This window comes from Copadichromis virginalis, linkage group LG13 (assembly GCF_057382275.1).
Source record: "Copadichromis virginalis isolate Kocher_CV1m ecotype Utaka linkage group LG13, C_Virginalis_male_GT1.1, whole genome shotgun sequence".
Lineage (NCBI taxonomy): Eukaryota > Metazoa > Chordata > Actinopteri > Cichliformes > Cichlidae > Copadichromis > Copadichromis virginalis.
Window position 1 is genome coordinate 27542481 of NC_140630.1, and position 27581 is coordinate 27570061.

Genomic DNA, 27581 nt, shown 5'->3' on the forward strand with positions numbered 1-27581 from the left:
GAGACACTGTCTGAAAATGTGCGCCTTCATCTCCATATTTAAATGGTCACCCATGAAATCTGGCTTCTCCCTGTGCCAGGATGGCCATTTGGAGCGGCTATAAACACGTCTGATTTCCAGTGTGACTAGATAACTCATCACCCTTCTTTTCTAACAGAACCAAGACTTTAATCAAGAAAAGAAAGAAAAGGCCTCATGTATAGATTGTAAATCAGTCTACTGTTAAGTCTGGTGCCAAGGCTTTCACGAAACGCTCCTTTAGTGCTTTGTCTTGGGCACATTTCTCATAATAATGTGATAGGGCGAATAGTGTGATGGCATTGGTCGAATTTTTCTGTCGGAAGTATAATATGTCTGTTTGAAACTGAAGTTACGCATTTTCCAGCACATCTGCTGTTTTTTCAAGGTACTAATATAGAGTCATATAACTGTTTAATATCACTGCTCTGTCTTCTTTAGGCATGTATAATGGTAAAGCCTATTGTTTATTAGGCAAACCCAATCTTCTATAGTCACAGAAAGGCACAAGTCTGACAAAACAGAAAGAATAAAACGAATAATAGATAATAAATACGATTAGGGTGGGAGGCTATTGTGTTCGGGTCTGAGCTGGAGCTCTCCCTTAAAGCTCAGGATTGCAGAGCATCAGTGAGGAGAGCACCTTTCCCTGATCATCTGACGGCAGACGGCTCCTCCCCGCTCCCTCCTGTCTGCTACGCAAAGCAGTGGCTCGGGCACAACTCTGCCCGCGTTTCTATCCACGGGGTTCGTCTACGTGAGCAGGAGACCGGAGTCGAGTTCTCCACTTTGAATAAACAAGGACTGCGTTCCTGCACTGGTGTCGGCTTTCCAGTGAATCAGTGATGAGAGTGGCCGAGAGCACAGGCGGACGCTTTTCTCCCGTGCGGACCTGCAGAGCGCAAAAGTGCGCGCCCCGGTTCGGCTTCGTCTCCATCCTCCGCTCCTGAGATCAACCCAAATCCAAAGAGGCGCGCTGAGATCCCCCACGAACCCCCCTCGTGCGAGGTAACCGGATTTTCTCTCAAGCTTTCCCCTTACTTTGAGGACACACTGCTTCTCAGCAGCTCACACACATGCGTTACGCTTTCATGCAAAACTTGAATCTCCTAGCGTCTGAGAAAAGGATGCTGTTTTTTAAATTGAATTTTTATTCTTTTCAATTCACGGGTGATTCATTTCTCAGTTGTCAAGCTCGAACAAATCCAGTTATCGCCTCGCAGCGAGCCGATCCTCTGACATTTTGAAATATGATTAGTCACTCATGTGAAATAGGTGCCTCGTCGTTTTTCTGGACCTCACATTTAAATTCTTTTTAATAGAGTATTGATCAAACTAATTAAAAAATAAACGCTGCATCCAATAAATTAACTTTAGGCTCTCACGGGAGCACCGTCTTTTCTAAACCCTGTGGGCTTTGACATTTAAAGTAAGCTTTCCAATAACACCTCTAACACATTAAAAGTTTGGGGCAAAATTTGCGAAGTTAGTGTTTTTTTTTTCTTTTTAAGGGATTAAAATGCGAACTTAAACAGAGACGTTTGCAGAACTCCCCCCCCCAGCTCCAGATTGAAACTGAAAGCTCTTATATTCCATTTTAAAGAGTCGCCGTGTAAACTCAATCAGACAAGAGCAGCTAATGATAATTACCCCTCTCCTGTACTAGGGGAAACGTAGCCTTGATGTGGCATTGTTTCTTTCCTCGGCATCATTTCATCTCCTGTATCTGCTATCACAACCAAAGCAAGTGAAATTCCAGCAGCCACATACTATAACGTCACAGGATGCAAATTGCCATGGGCTGTGCAATTCACCTTTGATTATGAGCATGTGGGTGTTGGCTTATGTGAGCTGGTTCTTCCAGCAGCAGGATTTCCTCCAAGGCATAAACCGTTGTTTGAGTGGAATAAGTTCTGTGATGAAATTCAAATGAAACATAATGGCTTTTTTTCCCCAGCTGAAACCCTGTCCTATCTCTTTTGCTTCTTGCTCTGTATTTAAAATAGGTTCAATCTTTAGGCTGCATAACCATGCTCTGGAAAGTAATGTGGTGGTGTTAATGTTCTGACAATTACTTTTTGGGTGTAGACTGCTCATTATATTGAGATGTGCTGTAGTCTTTTTGTTATTTTTTTCCCACTGAAAATCCCCCTTTTAAAGATTTTATTTGAAATACATAGTGAGCGCGTGCAAAAAAACTTTCTAGATGGACACTTATTAATCAAGAGGCAAATGGTGAAAAGGCTACACAATGAGTTCTCTGCAAGCTGGTTAGAAAATTGGAATTAAAGGCCAAAAGGTCGACATGAAAAAGGGGTCACCCTCATTATTTTCATACCCGACTAATCAACATGAATGTGGTGACTGTGCATCTGTTGCTAAGCCAGAACGGATATTTTGTTTGCTTCATCCTATGCTCGAACCAAACGTGTAAGTATTGCAGAAAGCAGTGAAGCCGGGCGGTCTATGAGATCATCTTGACAGTAAGCGTGTACGAGTTAGGTTGTAAAGACAATGGTGAGATAGGGAGGCGGTTATGATTTCTAAATCCACAGAGAAAACAAAAGGTGTCTCTGTGGTGTAGGAGTGGACAAACACGCAGGGTCAGTTGTTTTTTACACCACACCATGAGGGGTTCGTGTGGTAAGCATAGAAGAAGGAGGAGGAGGTGGGAGAGAAACAGTTTCAATTGCCTGTTATTACATTTTTTTTTCTTTTTTGTGTTTGATGGAGTTTATCCAGTTGGCTCCACTTGAGCAAAGCGGGGGACGAGGGGTGGGGTGGGGTGGAGGAAGAGAAGAACAATAAAACAGAAGTGAATTTTCTCCTCCTCAAGTTTTGCTAATCAAGAGCAATAAAAAATAACACGAGCGTAGAGTTAATATTTGATGAGGTTATGTTTGCTGAATTAAAGGATGAAAACTATTAGCTGAGGCATATGAGACTTTTGTTAAAAATGCAAATGAAATCGAGTGTTTGGCTTTTATGTGTGTGTGTGGTTGTGGGAGGATGTAGGTTTTCCCTCAAGAGATCCAACTTTTATGAAACACATTTTTTTAAAATGCTTTTAAATTGGCACAATTCAGCCTGAAGGCTCTAAACTCTGTATCAAAGTCAAATGTCAATGAAACCATTAAACTATTTATCCATATTGTTTATTTTTATTTGTGAACAATTGTGACCAAAACAATATTTTTAATCGACATTTCTTGTACTGTATGGTGACAGCCTCTATTTTTAAGTCATGGAATTTATGCTTGTGTAATGGTCAGACTGGCCAGGACAATATCATGAAATGTATGAAATGCATGTTTGTTAAATGGCCTGTATTTGTATTGCGCTTTACTTAGTCTCTAAGGACCACAAAGCGCTTTACACTACATTCAGTCATTCACACACACTGGCGACGGCAAGCTACATTGTAACCATAGCTCCCCTGGGGCGCACTGACAGAGGCGAGGCTGCCAGACACTGGCGCCACCGGGCCCTCTGGGCCTCTGATCACCACCAGTAGGCAACAGGTGGAGTGTCTTGCCCAAGGACACAACGACCGAGACTGTCGGAGCCGGGGCTCGAACTGGCAACCTTCCGATTACAAGACGAACTGCCAACTCTTGAGCCACGATCGCACCGTTAACCTTGACCGTGACCCAAAGTCTTAACTGTTTCAATTGTCATAAAATGGCTTGAAAAGGGCTTCAAAATGCCGCTCTGTCAGAAATATGCCTGAATTGGTGTGCTAATTATACAGCAATGACTGTTAGTGGAGAGTGTAATTCAGATTATTTTCTGTAACTATGTCGCTTCAACACTAAGTGTAACAGCAACCGTTTTTAGCCACAATAGATACTGCCCATCTAAATAACTTCAGATTTAAAGCTGCACTTCCTTCAGTCCCCAGCAGTGTACCCGTTCCGTGTGGAGCAGAACGGATACATAGCTGTCGAGACACACACTGACATATCTGGCTCTGTATCCACTATGAAAGGTGATAGCCCTATCATATTGCACAGGCAGGTAACCAGATTGGAGGTATTGTTGGCCATTGCTTTGTAGCACCTGTGATTTGAGCACTCTCAGCACTGCTGAATACATTTGCATATTAGCTACTTCCTGTGATTTGCATCCTGGAATTACAGGCTGAGTTAAGAGGTTGCAGAACTCCCCACTGCACAGTTATGACAGGTGCTAACTAGTCTCCTTGGTACAATGTGAGAAAAACATCACAGAGTGATAAGGAGTCACCAGAAACTCTGAAGGTGTGAACATAACATGCATAAAAAGACATTTCTAGAGAGAATTGCTGCGATTGTTAGCATGCTGAGCTAGCTATAGCAAGCTAGCCAGCCGAGCTCGGTGGTTGCTACTTTCAAAGTGAAATACAGACTCCAAGGCACAATGAATCTTCTAAAGTTCCCAATGTGGAAAGAGTAAGAAACAATCTTTTATCTATGTAGTGCAGCTAAGAGTTCATAAGGCCATCTCCTGTCAGTGGTTGCTCTTAGTCATCAGTTAGCCTGCTTTCTTCCTACCCAGGGGCCTGAAGCTCTCTGTCTCCAATTAGGCCCAAAAAGTTGTGTTGTTGTGAAAAAGAATATAATATAAAATACATAAATTAAACTGAGGTATAACTTTATTTTTTAATAAATATTGAAGGCTGTTTTCCTGACTGATATGGGGCAGTGAAGGAGTGGTTTATTCTTGTTAGCATTGTGAATGGAGTGACTTGCTAGTGATAAGATTTACAAGACCCAGGCATCATTATTTCCCTGCACCCAGTTAAATAGAAGTTGTCAGCTGTCATGTGCTTTGTGATTGACTTTGATCCTGCCTAATGATCACTGTGTTCATCTCGGAGCCGTAGGACATCGCTCGTCATGCTCTCAGCCTGATATAATATGCACATGATTTCAAAACTGAGCCTCTTGACCTAGTGAATTCTCAGTTCTGCTGGCTTTTTGATTTTGGATATTTACACCCCTGTGATTAGGTCACCCAAGTACAATCACTCATCCAGCATTGTGATGGTAATGTCATACAGAGGCTGATTTATGTGTGTGTGTGTCTGTAGAATTGGCTGGATCCCCTGTCTGCCTCCCCCGTGGACTGATTACTGATCAGACTAGCATTTCATATCAGCCTTGTGGGGGGAAATTAGAGGATTAGCAACAACTTCATGCTTATTCCCTACATATCTTCCAGGCCTCCAAATCCTCTGGAAGCCATTGTTATTTTAAGTAGCTTGGCAATTGAGCATGGAAGCAAGTTCTAATTCTCCCAAGTCTTTGGAGATGCTGAGCTGCAGAAAGTTAACATTTTGGAGCTACTTCCCCTGCTATTCATGTTCTTTCATGATGTGAAAATGAGTAACTGAGAGAGGGCCATGAAGCTGGCTGCCAGGACCTCTTCACTCCAATCCTTGGTTCATACATAATAGATAAGTCACTGTAACTTACAGTACAGGGCCATAACTAGGCTAATGCTTAGATTTGCATATTTGTGCCGGATTCCATAATTCATGAGCGTGCAGCAGGCAGAGATCCATGCTGCAAACCTTGGTCCACATGATGAGCACCATATATATCTATCCAACATATCCAACATGCGTACCAACAACATTAAAAGGGTGTACAGAAGCTGTCTTTTCCAGGCACATGAGAGCTTTGTCTTCATCATCAAAAGCTTCAGAGTCTGAACTCTGCCTTTGGGGAAGCCTTATTAAAGGCATGCAGATGAGAGAATCAGACAACAGGCTTTCTCCCGCTTAATTTACTGCAATTCTGAAATAATAGGACAGGGTGAGAGCGGATGAAAGAAGAGACAGCAGAGGGCAGCGACACCTTGTAGTGAACAGATTTCACGAGCCACTTTTTCATCAAGGGGTTCAAGAAAGCCAGACACCCTCATCAATGGCGAGTGTTATGAAGCAGATTTATCATTCCACTTGATGATGGGACAAGTCATTTATTCATTAAGTTTTTGCTCTTTTTCTTGCATACACACACACACACACACACACACACACACATATATATATATATATGTGTGTGTGTGTGTGTGTGTGTGTGCGCGCACTCATAGTTTGAATATCTTGTCATATTTGTCAGTCTTGCGTTGCTTTGGAGGGAGCACAACCCTGTGATGTAGAGTGAGTCTTGCTTTGATTCAGATGCCTTTTCCATACGTATCAATTTATTTTGTGTGGACGCGTCGACGTGTGGGTGTGTGCACCTGTGGCTGTGTAGTAGGGAGATTTTCTGTTTGTGACACGGTTCCAGTGTGCGTCTGGTGACCTGAGTGCAGATTATTTCACATTTCAATGAAACGATTTCCTGCATCACAACGTTTTACCATTAATTTAGAGATTTTAAAGTAATCTGGGGAGCTAACGAAGGAATTCACACAAAGACGACCTTATGGTTCACATTTTCAAAGAAGTCTGCTGAGCTGTTAGTCATCTGTCAGTGTGGACAACATCATTACTTCTAAGGAATACATTTTCTGCATTTGTCCACGTTTCCTTTTCTTTTCACATCACTGGTTGTAATTTTAAAGGAACAAATGAATACTCATGAGAACAAAATGTCAAGCATTGGTCGGTCCTACTGACTTGCGCTCTTGTCACCACCAGAAGCAACACTTGACATTTGTTCCAAAGGCGAAGATCTGGGTTAGTCTAAATATGAAATTTGATCTTTAGAGACACCGATTTAGATTTATTGTTGGAAGGTCAAACACCTAACGAAGGCAGCTCAGAGGATGTTTTCAAAGTTAAGCGGAGAGGAGATGAAAATAATGACACACTGTTGAGTATTTAACAGTGGCTCGGCACAGCATGGCCCAGTAGAAAGCTATCTGACCAGTATTAATAATGTCTCACTTGTGCTTATTGGCGAAGAGTTTAGCAGCAATCTCTCGAGGTAATGTGGGGAGCTGTCCATGGTGCTGAATGAGACTGTTCATCTTGTGTTCTGGAAAAGAGAAAGCCCAGATGAGTACCTCTCGTTTTTTTCCACCTCCAGAGGGAACACTGCTCATCTCAAACTTGAAATTGAACCTTGAAAGATTCTGTTTCTCTTTTTCTGACTTAAAGGCAAAGGGGTGACACGAGGTGTAGTTACTGAGCTATATGAAGCTGAATCTCAAAATAGTCACAATTATGACACAATTCAAAAGCGAGGATTCAGTGCTTGTACATTTAAAAACAATTATTTATTGTGATTTGTAGTCTTATATCACCAGGGTGAAACACATTGCAGTGTAATGCAACTTGCATTTGTACTTGTACTGAAAGCCTGCTTTTTAATTTTCAATATCATTTATGTGTGGTTTTGGAGTACCTTTTTTAGCCAAATAAATATTGCTCCCATATCTGGTTCATTCTCTGTCCTTTATTGGATGGTTAATTGAATATAATGGGGCTGGGGACTGTGAACCTTTCAAAACGAGCAACTCACAGTCTATTGTGCAACACAAATCTGAAAGGCTAATAATAAAAGCCATGTCACAAAGGAAAGATAATAAAGTGTTTCGGGTTTTTATTATTATTATTATTTTACAGGCAAAAGGTAAAAGGTAACATGGTCTTTTTATTTTTCCACCCTAGAAAAAATATTTGTGCTTTTTCACTATTATGTTTAATTAACAATTAACAGATTTTTAATACTAATCAATAATGAATCAATTGCTCTAACATTGCTTAAAATATAAAAACTCTTGAGGTGAATATTTTTGTAAGTGGAATGTATAAATACTGTAATTATAAATAAATAGGCAATACATTGACCTTTTAAAAGTGGTTATTAGTTGCAGCACAATTATTCTACTACAGTGCAACTTAATCATTGATAACTAGCTCCAGTTTTATAAGAAAACATAGTTAATCAAACACCCTAACACTTAACCAACAGAAAAACAAACAAAAACTTACCAGGCTTATTACGTATTTCAGAATGAAATATATTTAAAATGTGTTAATAAATTGGAAATTCCTAGTTAATTACACCTTAGTAAACACGTAACTTTAAGGTTTAGATTTATGTGTCTGTATGTGAATAATACGTCTACAAAAATATTTAAAAAAATATTTGTTGAACTCTGTATAGTACAATTTATAGTGCTGTAAGTAGCTGATAGCAGTTGACAAGGATTACACTTTGATGACACTGGCACAAAAGTACTGTAGCTGACTTGAAGCAGCTGAATTTTCAGATATATGCACAAAGTTTTTCAGTGTTGGTTCTGTGATGCACTATTTGTGGCTATGGTGAGAATAAGGATGTCACTACATATAAGCTATTTGCTACCAAAACTCGAAAAGCACAGCGTATTAGCGTATTAGCTGCTACAATAGTGTCGCTCCAAATAATTGATAAGAAAGGCAGTATGGAGGTACTTTGTACTGTTAATCTGAAATAAACATTACCATTTTGTTTGAAAAAGCTAGCAATGCTGCTGTGAAATGAATGTTCCACAGGCTGAAATGTTTGCAGTGGAAAATGCTACATAGATGCATAAGCTAATGTAACAGCTGTAGACAACTCAGCACCAAATCTAACATTTCAGTGACAACATAATGCTAACATTTTTAAATGACTTTTTTCAGAGAGATTTTAAGTACTGCAAGTCCAAATACATGCAGTTAGTGGAGATAGGCTCCGGCCCCCCCGTGACCCTGACAGAAGCCGAATGGATAGATGAATTAATTAGAAACATATAATGAAGGTTTTTACATTGCTTACGCCAAATGTTCATTCCTGATCACAACTCTAAAATAGGAGAACAACCTGCCAGTACAAATTCCCAAATGTGACTCAACCAATATAAAACACAACAATGCTACATCCATCCAGCCTGGAGGTCACTGCAAACTCTCGGTACCTCAGCAGAGCTGGCAATATCATCAAGGACCACTCTCACCCCAGCAACCAACTGTTTGAACTATTACCGTCAGGCCGACGGTACAGGTCACATAAAACCAGGACAAACAGATTCAGGGATAGCTTCTTTCCCAGAGCTATCACCGTAGTAAATAAGCACAAAAACAATTGAACCTATTCCATACCGTCACTGTCATTATATTAATGCTGCTATCCTGTATATATTGTACATACTATTGTTTGAGTACTTACGATTGTTTTTTTTGTACCTTTTATATTTTACATTTATATTTATTATTGAAACTTGCACCAAGGGAGTGGCACTCCAGTTTCGTTGTACTCTGTACAATGACAATAAAGGCTATTCTATTCTATTCTATTTATTTTTTATCATAGCATTGCTATGCAGCCCTTTTATTGATGGTGCCATACAACCTTAAAAAATGGCAGCTAGTGCATTTTAAATAAAGATGTGACCTGGTTTCACTACAGGAAACTCAAGAGTGGAACAGGTTAAGTATCCAGAACAATGCATATAAAACAGGACTATTGAACAGACTTACATTTCTATCTTTGGGGTCAGTCACTGTAGAAGCTGAAAGAATTTCATTGTTTTCTAAGAGCAGAAATTCCATTAAAAACTGCTAATGTTTGACTATTGATTGTCCTAAATGTACTCATGTATTCTTACTTATGCGCTGTGTATGTTGTGTGTTTGGTAATTGGCTCTGCATTAGTTTCTGAACCCTAAGGCCATAGCCCCTTTTCTGTAACACTGCCACGGTAACATTTCAGTGTCAGAGTGCTCTCCAACCCTGAAATGAAAATCCACAGTGACTAGTGAATGTGCCGTATCATTATCTGGGGATATAAAGATGTAATCTGTATGGATAATTCTAATTTCACTCAACTATTGGAGAGATTCACATGAGCTTCTTCTTAATTTATCCATATTCTTTTTCAGATTTTCCATTTCACTTCACAGCACATTTGTACACTCCTTCTAATCTTGTAATTACAGCATTTGCTTATTTCCCACAAATCTACAGTATGTGTGTAACAGATGTTCATTATGTTTTGATTGTTTGATCAGTCAGCGATAACTTAGGGCGTAAGAGGATAATGGTGATTATTTTTACGTTTGCTTTCAGTTTTTTCCCATCTAGATAGACAAGCCAAAATATTATATAAAATGGGATTAAAAATAATTACATGCAGCCTGAAATGCTTGAAAAAGCTTTATTTTTGTTTTTGTTACCAGTGTGTTTATGTAAAGAGGACGATTTGCAATGCATGTCACTGAAATTGTATATTGTAATCAATATTCATGCATCACTGTAAATTAACCCACTAAAAAAGGCTTCGCTTTAGTGTCAGGTAAATATTTAATGGCATGTATGCTAAACATATGTTCATTTTGTATGCATACTTTGGCTCCTGGCATTTTTCTACACAGTCACTCACATTTTAGTAGCTGCCAAACAGATTTGTACAAACATTATTGCTAAGGATTGTCTTATTGCATTGGAGTCACACTGGGTTAAATATGTACACTTGGGTTTTAAGGGGTATTTATTATTTTCTTCTTTTTTTTGGGTTGTATGGAAGCCCCAAACGCAATTTCATTGTTCTTGACAATGACAATAAATAAATAAATACTAAATACTAAAAAAAATACAAATTTGTAGAGTGGAGCATTTATTATACAGTGCACATGGAGGGTATTTTTAATTTTTTTTTTCATTTCAAAGCAGATCTATTCTTTGGTTTAAAGAGTGAGCGTGTGATAAAGACTGTGCCATTTAACAGGATTTAACTCGAGGCTATCTCGACTCGATAAAAACTGGACAGAGTTTGTCTCTCACCTTGAGAACGACTTTTCAGCGCATGGCTTCTTCTTTACATCATATCCTCTTCAGTTAACTGCAGCAGGGTCCACAGTTGTGGAATACTGCGAGGATTAGCGAGGGCATTTGATGTTGGCATTCAGGGTTTCAAAGAACTTACCAATTCTCATTCTGCATGTGTCAGAATACAGAGCTGGTGGTTTCAGTCATTGTCTGAAATGGCACTCAATCTGAGGATGAATTCTTTTGGTTCAGCTTTGTGGGAGAGTTGAAAATCTGAAATTAAATTAATTAGCAATAGTTGAATAAATTGACAGACGTCACTGGGATCCATCTTTTGAGTTTTGAACAATCTGCTTGTTTTTTGGTGTTATACTAAATAGTGCAATATAAAACATTTTAGCCACAAAAAACGCATCATACTGTTAAATAAACACTCTTTATTAATGTTATAGTAAGGAAAGACTGAAAACCTTTGCTTAGATTAGCTCCAATGTTATCATTTGGCTGTTAGCCTTAATGTTAACAGTAGGCTGATGTGGTCATCAGGTAATTGTTAATAGTTAAATGGCTAATGTTAATGTGTGAGCTGGCCAGGCTAACATTTTAAATACTTAAGTGTATTTAAAGTGGGGGCTCTGCTGACCTCTTGAAATTCCTCACAGAGGTTTGCTCCATATTGTGAATATACTATGTTCAGCTCCTAGTGGTCGGTGGGGTTGAAATAATGTGTAAACTGGAGGAGGTGCAGATGATGCTGTAGCAAATGAGCTTCTAACATGATATTAATTTTTAGTCTGGATTAGTATCTGAGTATTTTTTTTACAACCCTAGTGCATATATGCTGTAAGGGAACATTTATACCAAGCTAAGAAAACTCCCTCTTGCGCAATATAGACTAATACGATTGTGACAAATCATGTCAGTGTGTCATGAAATTACCAACCTCTGTAAGGATGCTACAAAGCTGCATAGCTTGGCTTATTTGGAAGCTAGCTAGCAAGCGTAGAAAGATTATTTGAGTAAGTTCACATCAACAAGTGACGTTAAGCCCAATCTCATTAAATTGACATTAGGATTATGTAAGGTTTATGTGCCCTGTGAGGGCTCCTTGCCCCCAAGAAGGTTTGAGAGCTCCTGCAGAAAACCACTAGCTTGGGTTTGATTTTTATATCTTTGGATGGCTGAAGTCACTGGAGATTAAATTTGTTTTGTGGGTTAGAGAAGTCTGTAGGGGTGTATCTGTGCATTGATAATTTCCAGAGCAACAGATGCAGTTGTATTGCAGTGTAATTTAATGCAAGAAGTACTCCACATAGGAAAACTCATTGCCCAGCAAATTAAACCATTACCTCCCCGGTTGGAGTTAAATATGGAGAAATTACTCATTTAATGTCTGATTACTCCCTAATAGAGCCATCTAAACAATGGTATCCACACATTCCCACAAGTAAATCCTGCTTCTCTGCAGCATACGGGTGGCAATTGCTTGTCAGGGTCAGAGTGAAGTTTTATGAAAAGATGCATGCTAAGAAGTCAAAAGAATTCATCTGTTCGGATTCATTATAAGATGGCTCTCTAGTCTGAAGATTTGTCTTCATTATCCAGCCAAACACCAGGCAGATAACACTCTGCCTCATTTGCTTTCCCAGCCTCAATTTTCCCTGAATGATAATGCAGCATCTCTTTTGTGTGGCTGTGGTAAAGACAAGCAAGCCATTTCCAATATGCACACAGGATTACAAAGGTTAATCATCAATTTAAAGCTAATCTTTGTTAAATACCAATAGAAGCTTGGTCTGTGCTCGAGACAGATATAATCAGGCAAACCCCCAAACAATCCTCCATCTAAATGAAGTGAAAGATGGTTAATCTAGGCTGTACGGCACAAGTTGATGAGCGAATACGGCGGAGGATTGCACCACAACTCTGAACTAATGTTCCACTGTTTGCTAAATTTAGTTGTCAATTCTATGGGGCGAACCACAGAAATGCTCCCAATTCTCGTATTTACTTAGAATAGAGTCCAATAGAAAGAGACCCCCAATAAAACTAATGCCACTTTCCAACTGAGGCATTTCATTTCACCCCCATCCTGCTCAGAGATCGTAATTCTTGTGTATTTATCCTTGCTTCATTGTTGCTGTGGAGTTGAGATAATTATGGAGTTTTAAAATTATGCAATCCCTTTTCCCTATTCTGGGAAAATGATTAATTAAATTTTTCCTTTTTTCCTCAGTTAATACACAGACGACTGGGATCACAGGGTCCTAGTCATTATCTGGTCTGGTCTGCTCTGGTGAAACGTGTCTGCCAAGTTGGCTAATTAAAATTTGAGTTTCCTTCCATTGCAGGCTGTTCACATTAGTCAAAAGTGGCACTTCATGATATTAGAATAAAATGACTAAAGATTTTTAAAAGCTCATCCTCACATGCAGGTGTGCGGAAGTTAAACAGAGGGAAAAGAAAAAGCGGCACATTCACACACAGATTAAAGGCAGCCTTGCAGCTAGCCGGTCCTCATTAAGTTAAAGGCCAAGGGATATGTGGAGACCTTATTGATTACATCATGCTGGTGGTATTACATGTACTATTCATAACGATGTAGTCGATGTATAATCACCGCGTGAAAGAATCACTAGGAACACCCAAAAAATATCTGTTTAATAAAACCTTGTATTTTTAAAATATCTATATGTCCCATATAACATCTAACTGAACCGATCGTTTTATGGGCCTAATCTACGGAATTCAAGGGGACAACATTTAACAGGAATTATGGTAAAGTAAAATAAAACTAAAATATTCATGATAACCCCGGGTGGCATCGACTTTTAAATGCACAGGAAGTAAAGTTCTATATGTTATTTCTTTCAAACTTCTTGACTAGCGAGATAAGCTTAGGACAAAACATTGTGTTTCCCATTAACCTAAGCCATTTCAAGTCTGGGCAGGAATTTACAATAATGGGAAATAGAATCAGCTCACCTTAATGGCAGAGGCATAATTCCATTGACAAGGCAGGCTCCTTTAATAAAGATAAGCCCTGAAGAAAATCAATAACCTGAACTAATTTCGAATGGACTCAGACGAACATAACATTCGCACCCAAGCAAACATTTTTAAAAGGCCTTTTTCATTGCTATTGCTTAGAGAACAAACCGAGGCTGTTTTCCAATCTTCGCTACATGACACAGTAACAAAGGAAGCCAACAAGTAATCTTGCAGATGCCCTTTCTCTGATTCTTTTTATTCCCCCATTAGGCCTCTGATGCTGGGTCCACAAACTTCTCTAATTAAGAATTCGTCTTCAGCACATTCGCCCATAAAACGGGCCTTGCTGCAGAACGTGGGGTGATAAAAGGAGTTATTGGGCCTGCGACCTCCTTTGCCTCTTATCTCCCATAAACACTTCAGTTGGTTTTTACAGGACTGTGGAGGCGGTGGTACGAGCAATAAGCCAAAGGGGAATGGCCAAAAGGCTGGGGTGGTGGGGGGTGGTGATGATGTCTTATTCATGAAGAACGGCTCAACAAGGGGGCGCAGATGAAATTGACAGCGAGAAGTCATCGTCATCATACTACAGGCGGTAATGTGGCTCCGATAAGACCCGTCTTGTAGTTGAAGTTGATTAATCTTTGCGCCGGGCTTCATTTCACCGTGTGCCGTGGTGATTTTTAAAGCGGTAAAATACAGAGTGCTTAAGCTCTTTTGGGAGGGAAATAAAAAATAATATTGCACACTCATTAGCTTTACCGGGGGTTCTTACAGTAGCTTGTGGGTTTAGCGACACACCAGCAGAAGACAAAGCTCTGCTCTCCTATGAAAGTCACCCTGCTGAAGTGACACGTTTTATTCCCTCTATCTTCTTAACCTGATTCTGTCACCCACCCAGGACTACACATGCACAGATATTTTCATTAAGTTGCAGACAGGTTTCTTACAGCCATTAAAATGAGCCTGAAGTCTTGTACGTCACCTACTCTGGTTTTCTTTCCACACACATTAAATTCAGTTAAAGCAAAGAGTGTTTTTTTTTCAATAGCATATTTTTTTTTGTTTTCTTTTCTTTTTAACCCACACCTCATTTCAGTGTGCGCATGCTCTGGTGATTTGAACCGATGGTGGATCCCTTCCTGCTATGCAGGCTGAACACAAGAAAGTGTACGGTGAGACTGCATTCAAACCGCTGCCAGTGTTGTGTTCTCAAAAAAGAACAAGAGCAGAAAGAGTATAAAGTAACAGAGGCTGCCAATACTTGTGGTTAGCCTTCCTTGAAAATGTCTGTAAACGGTGCCTCACTGGTGGAGGAATCTCAGCTTAAAAGCGCGTGTGGAGCCCAACTGGCGCTGGAGTTTTCGTCTGCTCTCATGCACGGGGAAGATTTTGCAGAGGTTACGCTAAAAAAGCAGCTCGGTGCTTCACGGGCAACGGTGTGGAGCGGTGCGAAGGCAAACGCAGTAAACAATGTAATGATAGAACAAACGACAGCCGCGCGGAGCTATGGTGGTTTATGTCCTCCCTCACCTCTGCCCAGTCGGGCCTCTGAAGCACACCCCTGCCAGAGAAGCAGGCGGCAGTGCACGGGGAAATGGAGCTGGAGATTGTTATTATAGATAAACACTTCTCTTACGATCTAGTTTGCCCTGCAACCAGGAAATTACAAGGATGTTGCTCAAAGTTGAGCGCAGAGGCAACTGGTTTTATTTGCCTCTGAGGTGCCAGTATGCACAGTCACAAACTGCGCTCAATAAATGATGCTGAGTCACATGTGGGAAATTGATGGTCTTTTTATAGTACTTTTATAAATTTGTATATATGGATGATGTTTATTGATAGAAAAGTAACTGGGGGTTGTTTGTTTAACTGATGCCTTTCAGTTGCTTAATTAATGAACAACTGCAGTATAATTTGCTATATACCATGTGTTTAAATATGAAGATTTGCATTCTGTTCTATTAAATAAAGCATTCAGGGGTTCGCATAAACATAAGGTATTGACATGATGATGTCTACTGAGATAACACATTTAACCAAATGACTCATTATAAAACCAACGGTTAGTCGAAACCTTGTGCCTTAATCCAAGAGCATACGTTATTTTGCAGTTAATAAACAAAATCTTGCCTGAATCTTAATATAAATATTTAAATGCAATATGAACTAGGCATGCCACATTTTAAATGATACTGAAGATTACAACAGAGTTGCTCTAACCAGTCGTCCTGTTTATTCTGGAAGTTAAGAGATGCCTCTCCACTGCACTTCAAATGAACTCAAAGTGATGAACGATGCACCTTTGAAAAATATTTGTTTTGTATTCTTGGGGGAGGAGGGGAGAGTATTTTTTTATGCCTATCATTAATTAAAAAAGCAAAAACTAGAATATGCCTGTACACAGAAAATAGACTGAAGAAACACTTAGTGTGCAGTATGAACAGAAGGAATGACTACATCAAGTCAACATTAAAATGAGTTGATTTTGCCTCTCTTAAAGGTTTTGTGTCTGATAGAGTCGGTAAAAAGGATGACTTAGCAGGTTTTAAACTTAGCACTGTCTCAGCCCACACCGTCTGATCCATCCGATTGTGTTACGATCCGTGAGCCGCATTTGAGGCGACAACTTGAATTACTTATGCAGATGAGGTAGCTCGATACCGTGAAAGTTCAAGTTCAAGGTCCTTCGCTGCGGCTAAAGCGACATCCCAGAAATGGGCGTCTGTCACCGCCAATCTGATGCTCCTTGTATTTCCCATCTCCGTATCTCTCAGTCACGCTTGACTGATTCGTCATTCACACGTACTGCACAAACAAATCAAGACAATCCTGGCTTTGCGCTAATATGATAGCCGAGCCAGTCGAGCTGACCGCTGCTCCCTGACTTTGCTGAACACCATCACAGTTTGCTAATTGTCAGGTGTCTATTTTTATTGCCTCTTATGGGATACATTGAATTCCTACCTGAGCATGCTTTATTTGTGCTCACTGTGTTTCCAGAGTGCGCTTCTGCTTGTTTATTTACTGCACATACGCCAGTGATATCCCAGTGTAACCACTACTGACACATCTAACTGCATAATGCTTGGATGCAAGTGAATGCAGGACACCTCTGTGCTAAATGGTTTTAAGATGAATGTGTTATTATTAGCTTGCTAACTGCCGCCTGGTGTTGAATCACTCCAGCGCTTGGCAGCCAACAGCAAATCACAGAAGGTCCAAATACTAAACCTCGAGTTCTGCAGTACTGAATACATATTTGTGATGGCGGGAAAACACTGGCAGATCCGTGGCGTGTGCCTTCCAATAGAACGCTGCTGTGCCAGATCGTGAAAGGTTTTCCAACTGCACACACCAGCTGTAGTGTGGGAAAATAAACACAAGATATAAGTTGACCTCTTGGAGGAAAACAGCATGCCCCTAGTGTGTGTGTGTGTGTGCGTGTACAGCTTAGTTAATATGTATTACGCGCTTTGCCCTCGAGTACAGTTTACTCTCTGCATAACTCAACACTTGGCAAGGTAGGATTACGTTCAGTGTATTCTGTAATGCTGTGTATGAGCTGTAAGATTGATGCCATTTAATAAACAACGGTACGGAAAAATAATCATAAAATTCTCTAAACGTTGCACATTTTTCTCACTTTACTCATCAGAGCTTTGATATCATCGTCAGTACCCGGCAGGCCTTCCATAGTTTTCTTTCATTAAACTATTCATCACATCGGCCTCATCAAAGATTAAGAGTATCCTCGCTGTTCATTACAAGATGGCCTGCTTTTTATTTGATGAAGTAATTCATCCATAATGTATGTGTATATTGGTGTTTGCAGGATGCCTGCGTGACTGGGGGCGAAAGTGCTGGCGTTCCGCAGACTTAGACCCACGAAGGGAGCACGAAGCCGGTGCGGAACACGGCATTTCGCAGTGTTCCCTCCGCGATGAACCGCAGATCAATTACTTTACACAGAGAAGATCAGACTCATTGTGAGAAGCAGGAAAAGGTGTGATGGGAAAAGAATTACAGCAGCATTAAATTGGGGCACAGCAAAATTAGCTTTATCTTCGTGAGATGAGGAGGCTATTGCGGAGCGGGGAGCTTGATTTTGTGGAAAGCATAGGTGCTTTATCAGAAGTGGCAGGCTGAATGAGGATCATCAGGCCACACTCTGATTGAATTCCTTCTCATAGTCTGTTGTTGTTTCTGACGGGCCGCGGAACACTTTCCTGAGTGAGTCAGTGTCCCTGGGATTGGTTGCCTCCACTCATCCAAGGGTGATGAACAAGTCAGCCTATTTTATCTGTGAAAATGCCTTCTGGGAATCCAGACAATGTCAGTTGGTGCTTGAAATAAATCTCAGCGCATTGACAAATGTCAGGGCTAAACTGGAGGAGGCCTGGGCCGAAGACTGCGGGACTGCGAGAGCAATCCCGTGGCAGTTGAACAATGGCGCATTTAGGCTGGGTAACTGGAGGGGTGTTGCCATGGCGAAATGACAGTGTTCCACGGCATTGTTTGACCCGGGCAATCGGGGAAAAGCAACAGCATTTTATATAAAATGCTACGATGCGTTGTTTGTCGATAAAGATCCTTATTCAAACGTTGCCAATCTAGCAGAAACATACATTTGTTTATGTGGCGCAGGCCTTCGTCGAGTTGGGTGGCTCATGTTCGTGTGCACAGATGGCAGTGGGCAGAAGGATTGGTAATTGGAAGAGCTTACGTTGCACACTGAACAACTCAATGGGTGGGAAAAAAAAGCTGAAACGACTGCTATACAGAGAAAGTTTAACTCAACTTATAGAAAATCACAGATAAAAGACTGTAATTAGGGCCCGAGGCCACATGCGTTTGAGTGTAAAAGCAAATGACAGATTACATCCTCTGTTAATGAATGCCTTTGCTGACATGTGGGTGTGGATTAGGTCATTGTCTTACTCATGCGCTCCAAAAATAGCTCGATACTGCTTCCCATCAGAGCTGCAGTCCTCTCAAAACAGGGAAATATTGTTTCTCCAGCATCAGTGTTTGTAAAATGCTGCTGAGTTGTCTGCATCAATAGTTTGTCATAGTTATGGCATTTTATCACACTTCCAGGGCCTGATTTAAAGATTGAAAGTTAAGCAAGGATTAAATTAACATGGCATTCCAAGGCTGCCATTAATATCCGGTTGTTCAGTCTGACGTCACTAGCCGTGTCTGGGTCTAAACTCCGCTGCAGGTCCATATATCAAACGATCACTATGGCATTACTGAGAGTTTAAAAACTGTCTAAAGTCTTTCATCTTTAATAAAATGATCAGTGTTCTGCTCTACCAGGTGTAACAATTGAGTTTAACATCCAGGCATCCATGAAAACGGAATTTATGACATTTAACGGAGTTAGAAGTTAGCAGGGAGTTAGCTCGCTAGCTTCTATCTAAATACAATATAGCATGTCCTGACTGCGGGGTTTTGGAAACAAATTAAAACGTACAGCTCTGTTATCACTTCCAACATAAATGAAGACAGAAAACTAAACAGCAGTGACGTTTGTAGGGTTACTGAAGTTGGGCTAGCTGGTATATAATGATGTGCTACGTGACCGCTAGCGACACAGCTATGTTAGCATAATATAAACAAGCTAACTTTTTTTCCCACTTGATAAAAGTTACCGTGAGTGTTCTCGGTGGTCAGGAACAAATGTAATCGCATGGCAGGATGCTGTAAATGGACCAAACTTCAGCCAGGAGAACAACTGAGATAATCCATCCACAATACGAGGTTAGTCATTCATATACTGCTGCATGGGCTGGGCTGTAGTTACATCCTAAGGTTTTAAAAACTGAGCTTAAATAAATGATTAGCGGTAATAAAAGCCGAGGGAGGGCAACAGTGATCGCTGACTGTTTTAGGAGCTTTTTGAGATCAAATAGAAGAAAATACATAACATTAAACATGTTAACAACACAAATGCCATATTAAACGCAGACTACTTTAGACCCGGAAGTAGGATTCGTCGCGTCATCACTGAACAACCGGATAGCTTTAAAACGTGCATTTTTTATGAACTGAATACATTACACTTAAGTTTGAAACACTGTTGAATCAGGCAGTTGCCCTGCATCAACACTAAACCAGGCAGAAACCCTGTGAGTTCACTCAGAAAACAAGTCAAGGCTGGCACAGAAATCAGAGAGAAAAAGGGTTTAAAACACACCTACATAGGCTGGCATGGGAAAAATAATGAGAGCACCGTGTGCTCTTTGTTCCTGAATGTGAAGAGAGACTGAACTGAAGAAAAGGTAAAAAAAAAAGAACCAAAGAGTACTTTTGTAATCTGATTTACAGAGCTTAATTTTCCCTCTGAGAATACAGAGCTGATATGTTTTACCAGAAGGAAAAAGAAACAAAGAAGCTTTAATTTGGTTTCATGTGTCCAAAGTACATCCTTTCACAAGCATTGGGGCTTGTAAACATGCATTTCTACCAAACACCAGTCAGGCTTTTTTATGTTTGTCTTTCAAAAAGTGTACTCTTCCAGGGTCTTATTTCATCGAAACCACTTTCATTATGAAAGGGATGCATGCAACGAGCAGACACAATCACGAAGGTTAGCTTAGTGTTTCAAACTCTCCTACTGTTCAGTGTAGGGTTAGTTTTCGAGGGAAGGTTGGTCACAGCCCAAATGGACATTAGATTTGCTCATTATATCAGCAGCTGTGGCTACAGGAGTAAAGGCTTGGAGAGGGTGTTGAAGTCTTTCCTTGACCATGATCAGTGAAAGTTTCTTTCTTCTTTTTTCTTGTGTTGATCCTTTGGAACACAGGAAGTGCTCAGTTCTTATGATATAACTTAGAGATACTTTACCAGCAGGTGGCCCCAAAGGAGAGGATTACTCCGATGCTTTTGCCACTGCCAAATGTCACTTTGATAGGTACATCTAGCCCAAATTAATGCATATATGTTATATGTAAAGCAGTGCTGCAACAAATCCTCCTTTTTGAAAGCTTCTGTTGAAACTGTCATAATCACCACAAACTGTCTTCTCAGAAAGACCTGATGAAAACAGATTCATCATCCTCTTCTTCTTCTATTCGAGTTATTGAATGAGCTGTGGAAAAGAGCACATATGACAACAATCGCCCAATACTAACAGCTCCGTGTGAACACGCCTCCACATTAACCTTGGATAATGCCAACATCACAATAGGCTCAAACTCTCTCTCCTAGTCAGGGGTTAAATGCCTTGCGTAGGGCACATCTGTTGGCTTTCTAATGAGAAGAAAGCATTGCTCTTCCCCGATTACATTTTCTTTACCAGCCTGGAGATTAAAAGTGGCAACACTGTGTTCTCAAGCTACCCCACAGCCTTCTTCTCTTATACTCACCAGTTAACAGCTGTAATATACTGTAAACAGAGGGGGAATACTCACTCATTATTTGTTCACATCATGATGAAGCTAGCTTTGAACAGGGATTGGAATGCTTCACAGGACTCAAGGTGTCCCTTCAAAACCCTTTTGCATGCTGATGCAGCACAGGGTTGGAAGTTAAGGATTTTACATCTGAGAAACTAAACGTGTGAGTTTCTTAAAGCTCTGCTGGCTTTCATGCCATCTGTTTATACTGCATCTATGTAGTTTAGGTTAAGAAAGAAAGAAAAGCTCTGTCTTTGTCCTCGGTACGTAGCTGAAGCCTGAAGTTGTTGCAATAGAAATTAATCAAGTGAGCCAAGAATCCCACTGCGAACCAAAATGCATCCATAATTTAAAATCAGTCCTGCATGTGGGAGTGAAGTTTCAGAGTTCCAGTTTTGATGTGGGTGGGTGGGAAAAAATATATTGTAGTGGTTTCTGAAGGCCTACTGGAGAGGATGGGCGAGGAAAGGAAGTGGGAAAGTGCAAAACAAAAACAGAGTGAAAGTGCATGTGTTTCTGTGTCCAAAGTGACTGGACGGACGGGTCAGAGCCTCTCACACGGGATCGTCTAACAACGCTGGACGACAGCGAAGTGGAGATGCAAGAGTGTGGGATGGAATGAAGTCAAATAAACAAGCGGTAGATAAGAGCAACGGCAGATTCTTATGCTTAGATCAAACAAGTAAAACAATCTGTGTGTGTTTATGTTTACTTGTGGTGCTAAATGATTTAAAATGTGTGACCACACAAGAAAAATGGATAGTAATATTGATTAATTTTGACTTCCTCACTTGAATCCGTTTAATAGCAAAAGCCACCCTTTGTAATCAAGCTTTATTGCAGTAATAATTATTTTGTACTAACGTCTCTAATGAGCAGCCGTTAAAAAAACAAAGCACCCTGTGCAATACCTGCTGCCTGCCACAGTTAATGGCAGGGGGGCCTGTTGAATATGAATGAGGCTTTTTTTTTTCGCTGTAGATGTATAGAGGCGGCTGTTTGGGATAATTAGTGGGAACCTGGCTTCCCGTGGTGCCTGGAACCTGTGGAGCCCTCCTCTTAGCCTGGTGGGATATAATGAATAGTGCAGAACTGTTGGCGAAGCTGTCTGCTCAGGTGGTACGCTGCACTTTTGCTCCGGTGCCAGAATAGTTTTAAAGTCTGGATAATGGTCAGCGAAGGGCGAGTGTGGTGCAGAGTTTTAGATTTTTGTTATCTCAGCAACTGTGCCTCCGACTTTACCGAGTTCAATTTCCATACCCACTTATACATAATCAGGGTCAAAAAGAGGATGGAGAATATCCCAGTGTGCGGGGCAGGGAGACATCTTCAGCACGAGTGGACACTCACAGAGCTAATGCATGTAAAACTAATTCAGTAAAAGTGTGGTCGTTGCTTCCCGTCCAAAGCTGCCCCCCACCCCCACCCCAATCTAATTAAAAAAGTCTCACCATTTTGAAAGAGAGGGAGGGATTGACTCTAATTCATGAGGTATTAATGGTTCATATTAGTAATGCACTGATACTGCGATACCTTAATTCTGGCTATCTGGGAATATTAAGTATTAAATGTTACTTTTTTCTTTTCTGGAAATTTATTATGCCTCATTGCCACTGGGATCGTTCTTATGTATGGTATCATCAGGTTAAGGAGTAGCGCTGCAGTGCTAAAGGATTAAAGATGGTCACGTCATGGCTTAGGTCAGAATGGTGCCAGTGTCTATTTAGCACAGCAAATCAGGATATGTCTGGTTCAAGATGAAAAATGCAAACAACAGAACAGGTTTAAAAGCATTTCCACCGCCTTGGCATTCATGGCCTTGCGGCACTGTTATGCCTTTAGAGTGCCTGAAGAAAGGTAGCCAGAGGAAAACATAAAAACCCTACACTGAAAAAAATTGGATTTTTCACCCTCAATAAAAATGAAGCAGTGAGTTTGAGTAAAATGTAACTAAAATGTAAAAGATGAAACATTTATTTTTGTTGTGGCAGATGGTTGCCCATCCCTGATCCTCTCATGGAGGTTTTTTCCTGTTGAAAGGGAGTTTTTCCTTCCCACTGTCATCAAGTACTTGCTCATAGGGGGTCATGTGGTTGCTGGGGTGTATTTTTATTCCAGTTATTGTAGGGTCTTTACCTTACAAAATAAAGCACCTTGGGGTGACCGTGCATTTGAGCATATTCTGTTCAGTTTAACATTTTACATTATAGAACAAAGTTACAAAAAATCTATATGCAATTAAATTATTTAAAGTCAGCAATTTAGGCAGAATTTGTTTTTTGAGTGTTCAAGCAAAAATGTGTCCAGTTCTACAATCTGAATCTCGGTTCTGATGCTGTGAAGCAGCAATGAGACACCAAACAGATGCTATATCCTGCACACAAAACTCAGTGTGGCCATAGTTATCCCCTGCCAGCCTGTGCGGTATAACCTTCCACTGGTTCCTGCAGTCTTCAGCGGATATATTCTTGGTTAAGTGGTCTGCCAGATATTGTGGTTGCCATGTGCCGATTGAAAAGCTGGAAAGATACACATCAAGTGCAGAATAAAGCAATAAGGCCCGGTGGAATGCGAAACAATGGCTCCTTCCAGGTGGTGCTGTACTGTGAGAGGTGTGGGGGGAATTGGATGAGACAGAAAGCTCGTCTGGCTGCCTGGCTGTTAGCATTGGACTTGGCAGCTCTCTGCCAGGGAAACGCTGACAGGCAGGCGAGGCTGTCACAGCACATAAGTGCCTCCTCGCACCATCCCCGCTCCTGTAGGGCAGGTCAGCTCTCCCGCGTTCAGAACACAGGCCCAGTCCCACACTCAGACCACAGATCATAATGTGTAACTGGGGAGGGGGAGGCATGTGTCACAGGCTTTATATGGTTGAAAGACTCTGTAAGGTGAGAGAAAGCCACTGGTGACACCGCAGAAATGTGCTCTGCGCGTTGGTAGTTACACTCTTCACTTAATTAAGAGACGGCTTCTGTGATTAAATTGTGCTGAAGGCTGAGCATTTCTGCAAGCAGAGGATTAATGATAACAGTTGGCCCGCTAAAAACAACTCAAGTGCGCAGATTTAGATCGTCTATGCGCGCCTCACAAATCTATGATCCCCTCACAATGTGTTGACAGTTTCTATGCAAAGATTACACTTTCATACTTTCATCAGTCCGGAATGAGCGTGTCCCACAAACTTATCTTAAATTATTGTAATGGCTGATCATTCTGGAGTCAAGCTGATTGTTGTTTCACACTGCTGGCTTGGTGCATAAATTAGGTAGGGAAGGGACTTTTTTCAGCCTTTCGTTAAACATAAAATAAATTACTGAGTGTGTGATTTTCTCTAAAAAAAAAAAAAATATATATAGATATATGTATATATATATATATATATATATATATATATATATACATATATATATATATATATATATATATATATACATTGGTGGTGGGGGTGGGGGGCTTGGAAGGAAAAGATTGCTGAGAAAAATAACTGCCGAAACAGGCAGCCTCCCTGCTGTTATCAAAGAAATGAAAGATCAAATTTATTTTAAAAAATATCCTTTCCTCCTTGAAAACCCCAATAGATGTAATTACAGTAAATGGCATCTACAGACTGTGAGCCAGGAATTCAGCGTCTTAGTTGGGAGGGAAATTATCCCCAGTGTGCTGAAACGTGCAAAAGGTGACGAAGTTACTTCCACAGAAACACCCAGTTTTTAAATTGCATTTGAAAGAAACCCATTTGTGGTCTACATTATGAGGGACGAGGTAGGGAAAAAATTGTCTACAGTAGGCATTTGAAATAATGTGTGTGTGTGTGTGCGCACACGTGTGTGTGTGCAGCCATGTGTTCCCAGGATGGGAATATGTGTGCTTGTTTGGATTGCCTTACCGTGACCTTTGCTGTTGAATCTGGATGTTTGCATAGCCCATCCCTGTTGTTTTGACTAGCACAGAGTAAGCAGCAGCTCTCTCGGCTGCCTTTCCTCGTGAAAAATATCTGAAGACTTTTGCCATTTCAATTAATTCCATGGCGTTAAATATATACATATATGTATACATTTATTGCTACAGAGATGTTTTTTTCCCTTTTTTCGTGCTGAAGTTGAGGCGCACCATTTGACTAGTGCTTGTTGAAGGCAAGAAAAACAAAGCGAATATTAAAATATTTAAAAGGCCTTATAGAAAGGATCAAAAGTTAAAAAAGACGAGGCAGCGACATTCAATTTTCCCATGCTTTTGAAGGGCTCCTCGGCAAGATTATAAGTCAAACCTAACACCCTAAATCCTTCTCCTTGTTGTTTGCTGGATTTCACTGCTCTGGTATTGATCTTTCTCAGCTCGTATAGAAAATCAAAGCCACCTAGAGTGGGAACTCATCTGATTTCCGGCAATAAATTTGTCTTTACAGTCTCTTGGTTTCAGCGCTGTGGGTAGGTGCGTATTGATACAGGTGTGGATTTTGACCTGCTGAAGGAAGACAAAGAACTCTGGTCTCATCTTTTGGCCTTCAGACTCAATTGCATATTTCAGACACATTTTCTGATGAGCTGTCTGGCTAAATGTTTTTCGCACCGAGAAATTACAGTATCAATTGAAAGTGACTTTATAGAGTGAGAAGAGAAAGCAGATGGGAAGAGGGAGAATTAAAAGAGACTCAAAGAAAGATGAATTGAGATTATCCTTTTGAGATCATACACTTATAACAGACACGGATTGTATTTATGGCTGGATTGCTTTTTCATGGGAATGAGAAAGGTGCCATTTCAGTATAATACAGACATTCATTCTTCATTATATGCCTGAAACCTAAAAGCCCTTTCTCCTCTCTCTTTTTTTTCTTTGTTCTTCCCTGCAGATGTGCCGCAGACTGATTCGTCCTCCGTCTCCAGTTCATATTCAATGGCAGACAAAGACTGCATTTCTTAGCACCACTGAGTTCGGAAAGTCAGCTTTGGTCCACAGCTAAGCCACAGCCTTCTTTCTTACTGACTCTTTGCAAGTCTCCACTTCAGTCCATCACCATGGCCTGTTTTCTGACATCGGCCTTTCTCCTGGTTCTTCAGACATACGCTGCCCCACCTGAGGCAGGATTTGGGATTACACTGGACACCGTGGACCTTGACACCGGCCTACTAGCGAATGTCTCTGGAGATGTAACCACATCTCCACCCCCGGGAACAAGCAAACGAGCCCCACATAGTATTATTATTGGGGTACGCAAAGGTGGCACAAGAGCGCTGTTGGAGATGCTGGACATACACCCTGAAGTGGCTGCCGCCGCCACCGAGGTGCACTTCTTTGACTGGGATGAGAACTACGCCAAGGGCTTTGAGTGGTACCGTGAGTTAATGCCCTACTCTTACCCACACCAGATCACAATAGAGAAAACTCCAGGCTATTTCACTTCAGCCCTTGCACCCGAACGTATCTGTGCCATGAACTCTTCCATTAAGCTGCTGCTGATCTTGCGAGACCCAGCTGAGCGGGTCATCTCCGACTACACCCAGGTGTACTTTAACCGGCTGGAGAACCACAAGCCGGTTCAGGCCATTGAAAACCTGCTAGTGCGCAACGGAGCGCTGAATATGAGGTACAAGGCCATTCAGAGGAGCCTGTACGACGTCCACATGCGCAACTGGCTGCGCCACTTTCCCTTAGAACAGATACACATAGTAGACGGTGACGCTCTGATCCGTGATCCCCTCCCAGAGCTTCAGAGGGTGGAGCGCTTCCTTAACTTGCCACCCAGGATAGTATCCACCAACTTCTACTTCAATCAGACCAAAGGGTTTTACTGCATCCGCAGTGATGGCCGAGAGCGCTGTCTGCACGAGTCTAAGGGACGACCTCATCCTGCTGTTAACAGCACTGTGCTCCAGCAGCTCCGCTCCTACCTTCAAGAACACAACCGCACCTTCTTCAGGCTGGTGAAGCGCACCTTCGACTGGCAATAAAAACCCCAGTTTGCATTCTTAACAGAGCCACTATCTTGTCTGTGACGAGGATAAAACATTTTAAAAAATGCGGGAGGCTATGAAGCACTTTAAGGACGTTTAAAAACTTTTGAATAGCCTCTTAATAACTACTGTTGTAATCTCTGGTTTCAGCAGAGGAGTTCTATATTTACACGATAACGGCAAAAAATGTGAAAAACTGTAACTACAGGCGTAAGATTAAAAAGAAGAACCTTCAAGCTTAATAAGTCATTCTCTCTGTGCTGGAAGTGTTAAGTGGTGAAATTTCAGTGAAAACAAGTTTATGAAACTGATGAAGTTTTTTTCCCCCTCTCCTTTGATATTCTTGTTCTTGATAATAAATTGTTCTGCTTTGAAATGTACAAAAAATGGCATGTTCTCCGTTTCATTCTGACCATCGTATAGTATAGCCCCTCAGCCTTCTAACCTGTGATATTTAGAGAGTATGCTAAGATAGGCAAAGGCATT

The 27581-nt window shown here is 40.9% G+C and overlaps 1 protein-coding gene across 2 annotated transcripts; it reads left to right on the forward strand.

Annotated features, from left to right (window-relative positions):
* The first annotated feature begins 658 nt into the window (after positions 1-658).
* On the forward strand, positions 659-27497 carry hs3st1l1 (heparan sulfate (glucosamine) 3-O-sulfotransferase 1-like1). 2 transcript variants are annotated; one of them, XM_085478350.1, is made up of 2 exons: positions 659-1026; positions 25994-27497. In XM_085478350.1, exon 2 carries the CDS (start codon positions 26160-26162, stop codon positions 27090-27092), a length of 933 nt encoding a protein of 310 aa, XP_085334476.1. In that variant the 5' UTR covers positions 659-1026; positions 25994-26159; the 3' UTR covers positions 27093-27497. The 2 variants fall into 2 exon arrangements, with proteins under 2 accessions (XP_085334476.1, XP_085334477.1); XM_085478351.1 differs by lacking the exon at positions 659-1026 and adding an exon at positions 19438-19504.
* The last annotated feature ends 84 nt before the right edge of the window (positions 27498-27581 follow it).

What these genes read in the sequence shown, in the direction of transcription:
- hs3st1l1 (XM_085478350.1), top strand. Translation starts at nt 26,160, where the DNA reads ATGGCCTGTTTTCTGACATCGGCCTTTCTCCTGGTTCTTCAGACATAC.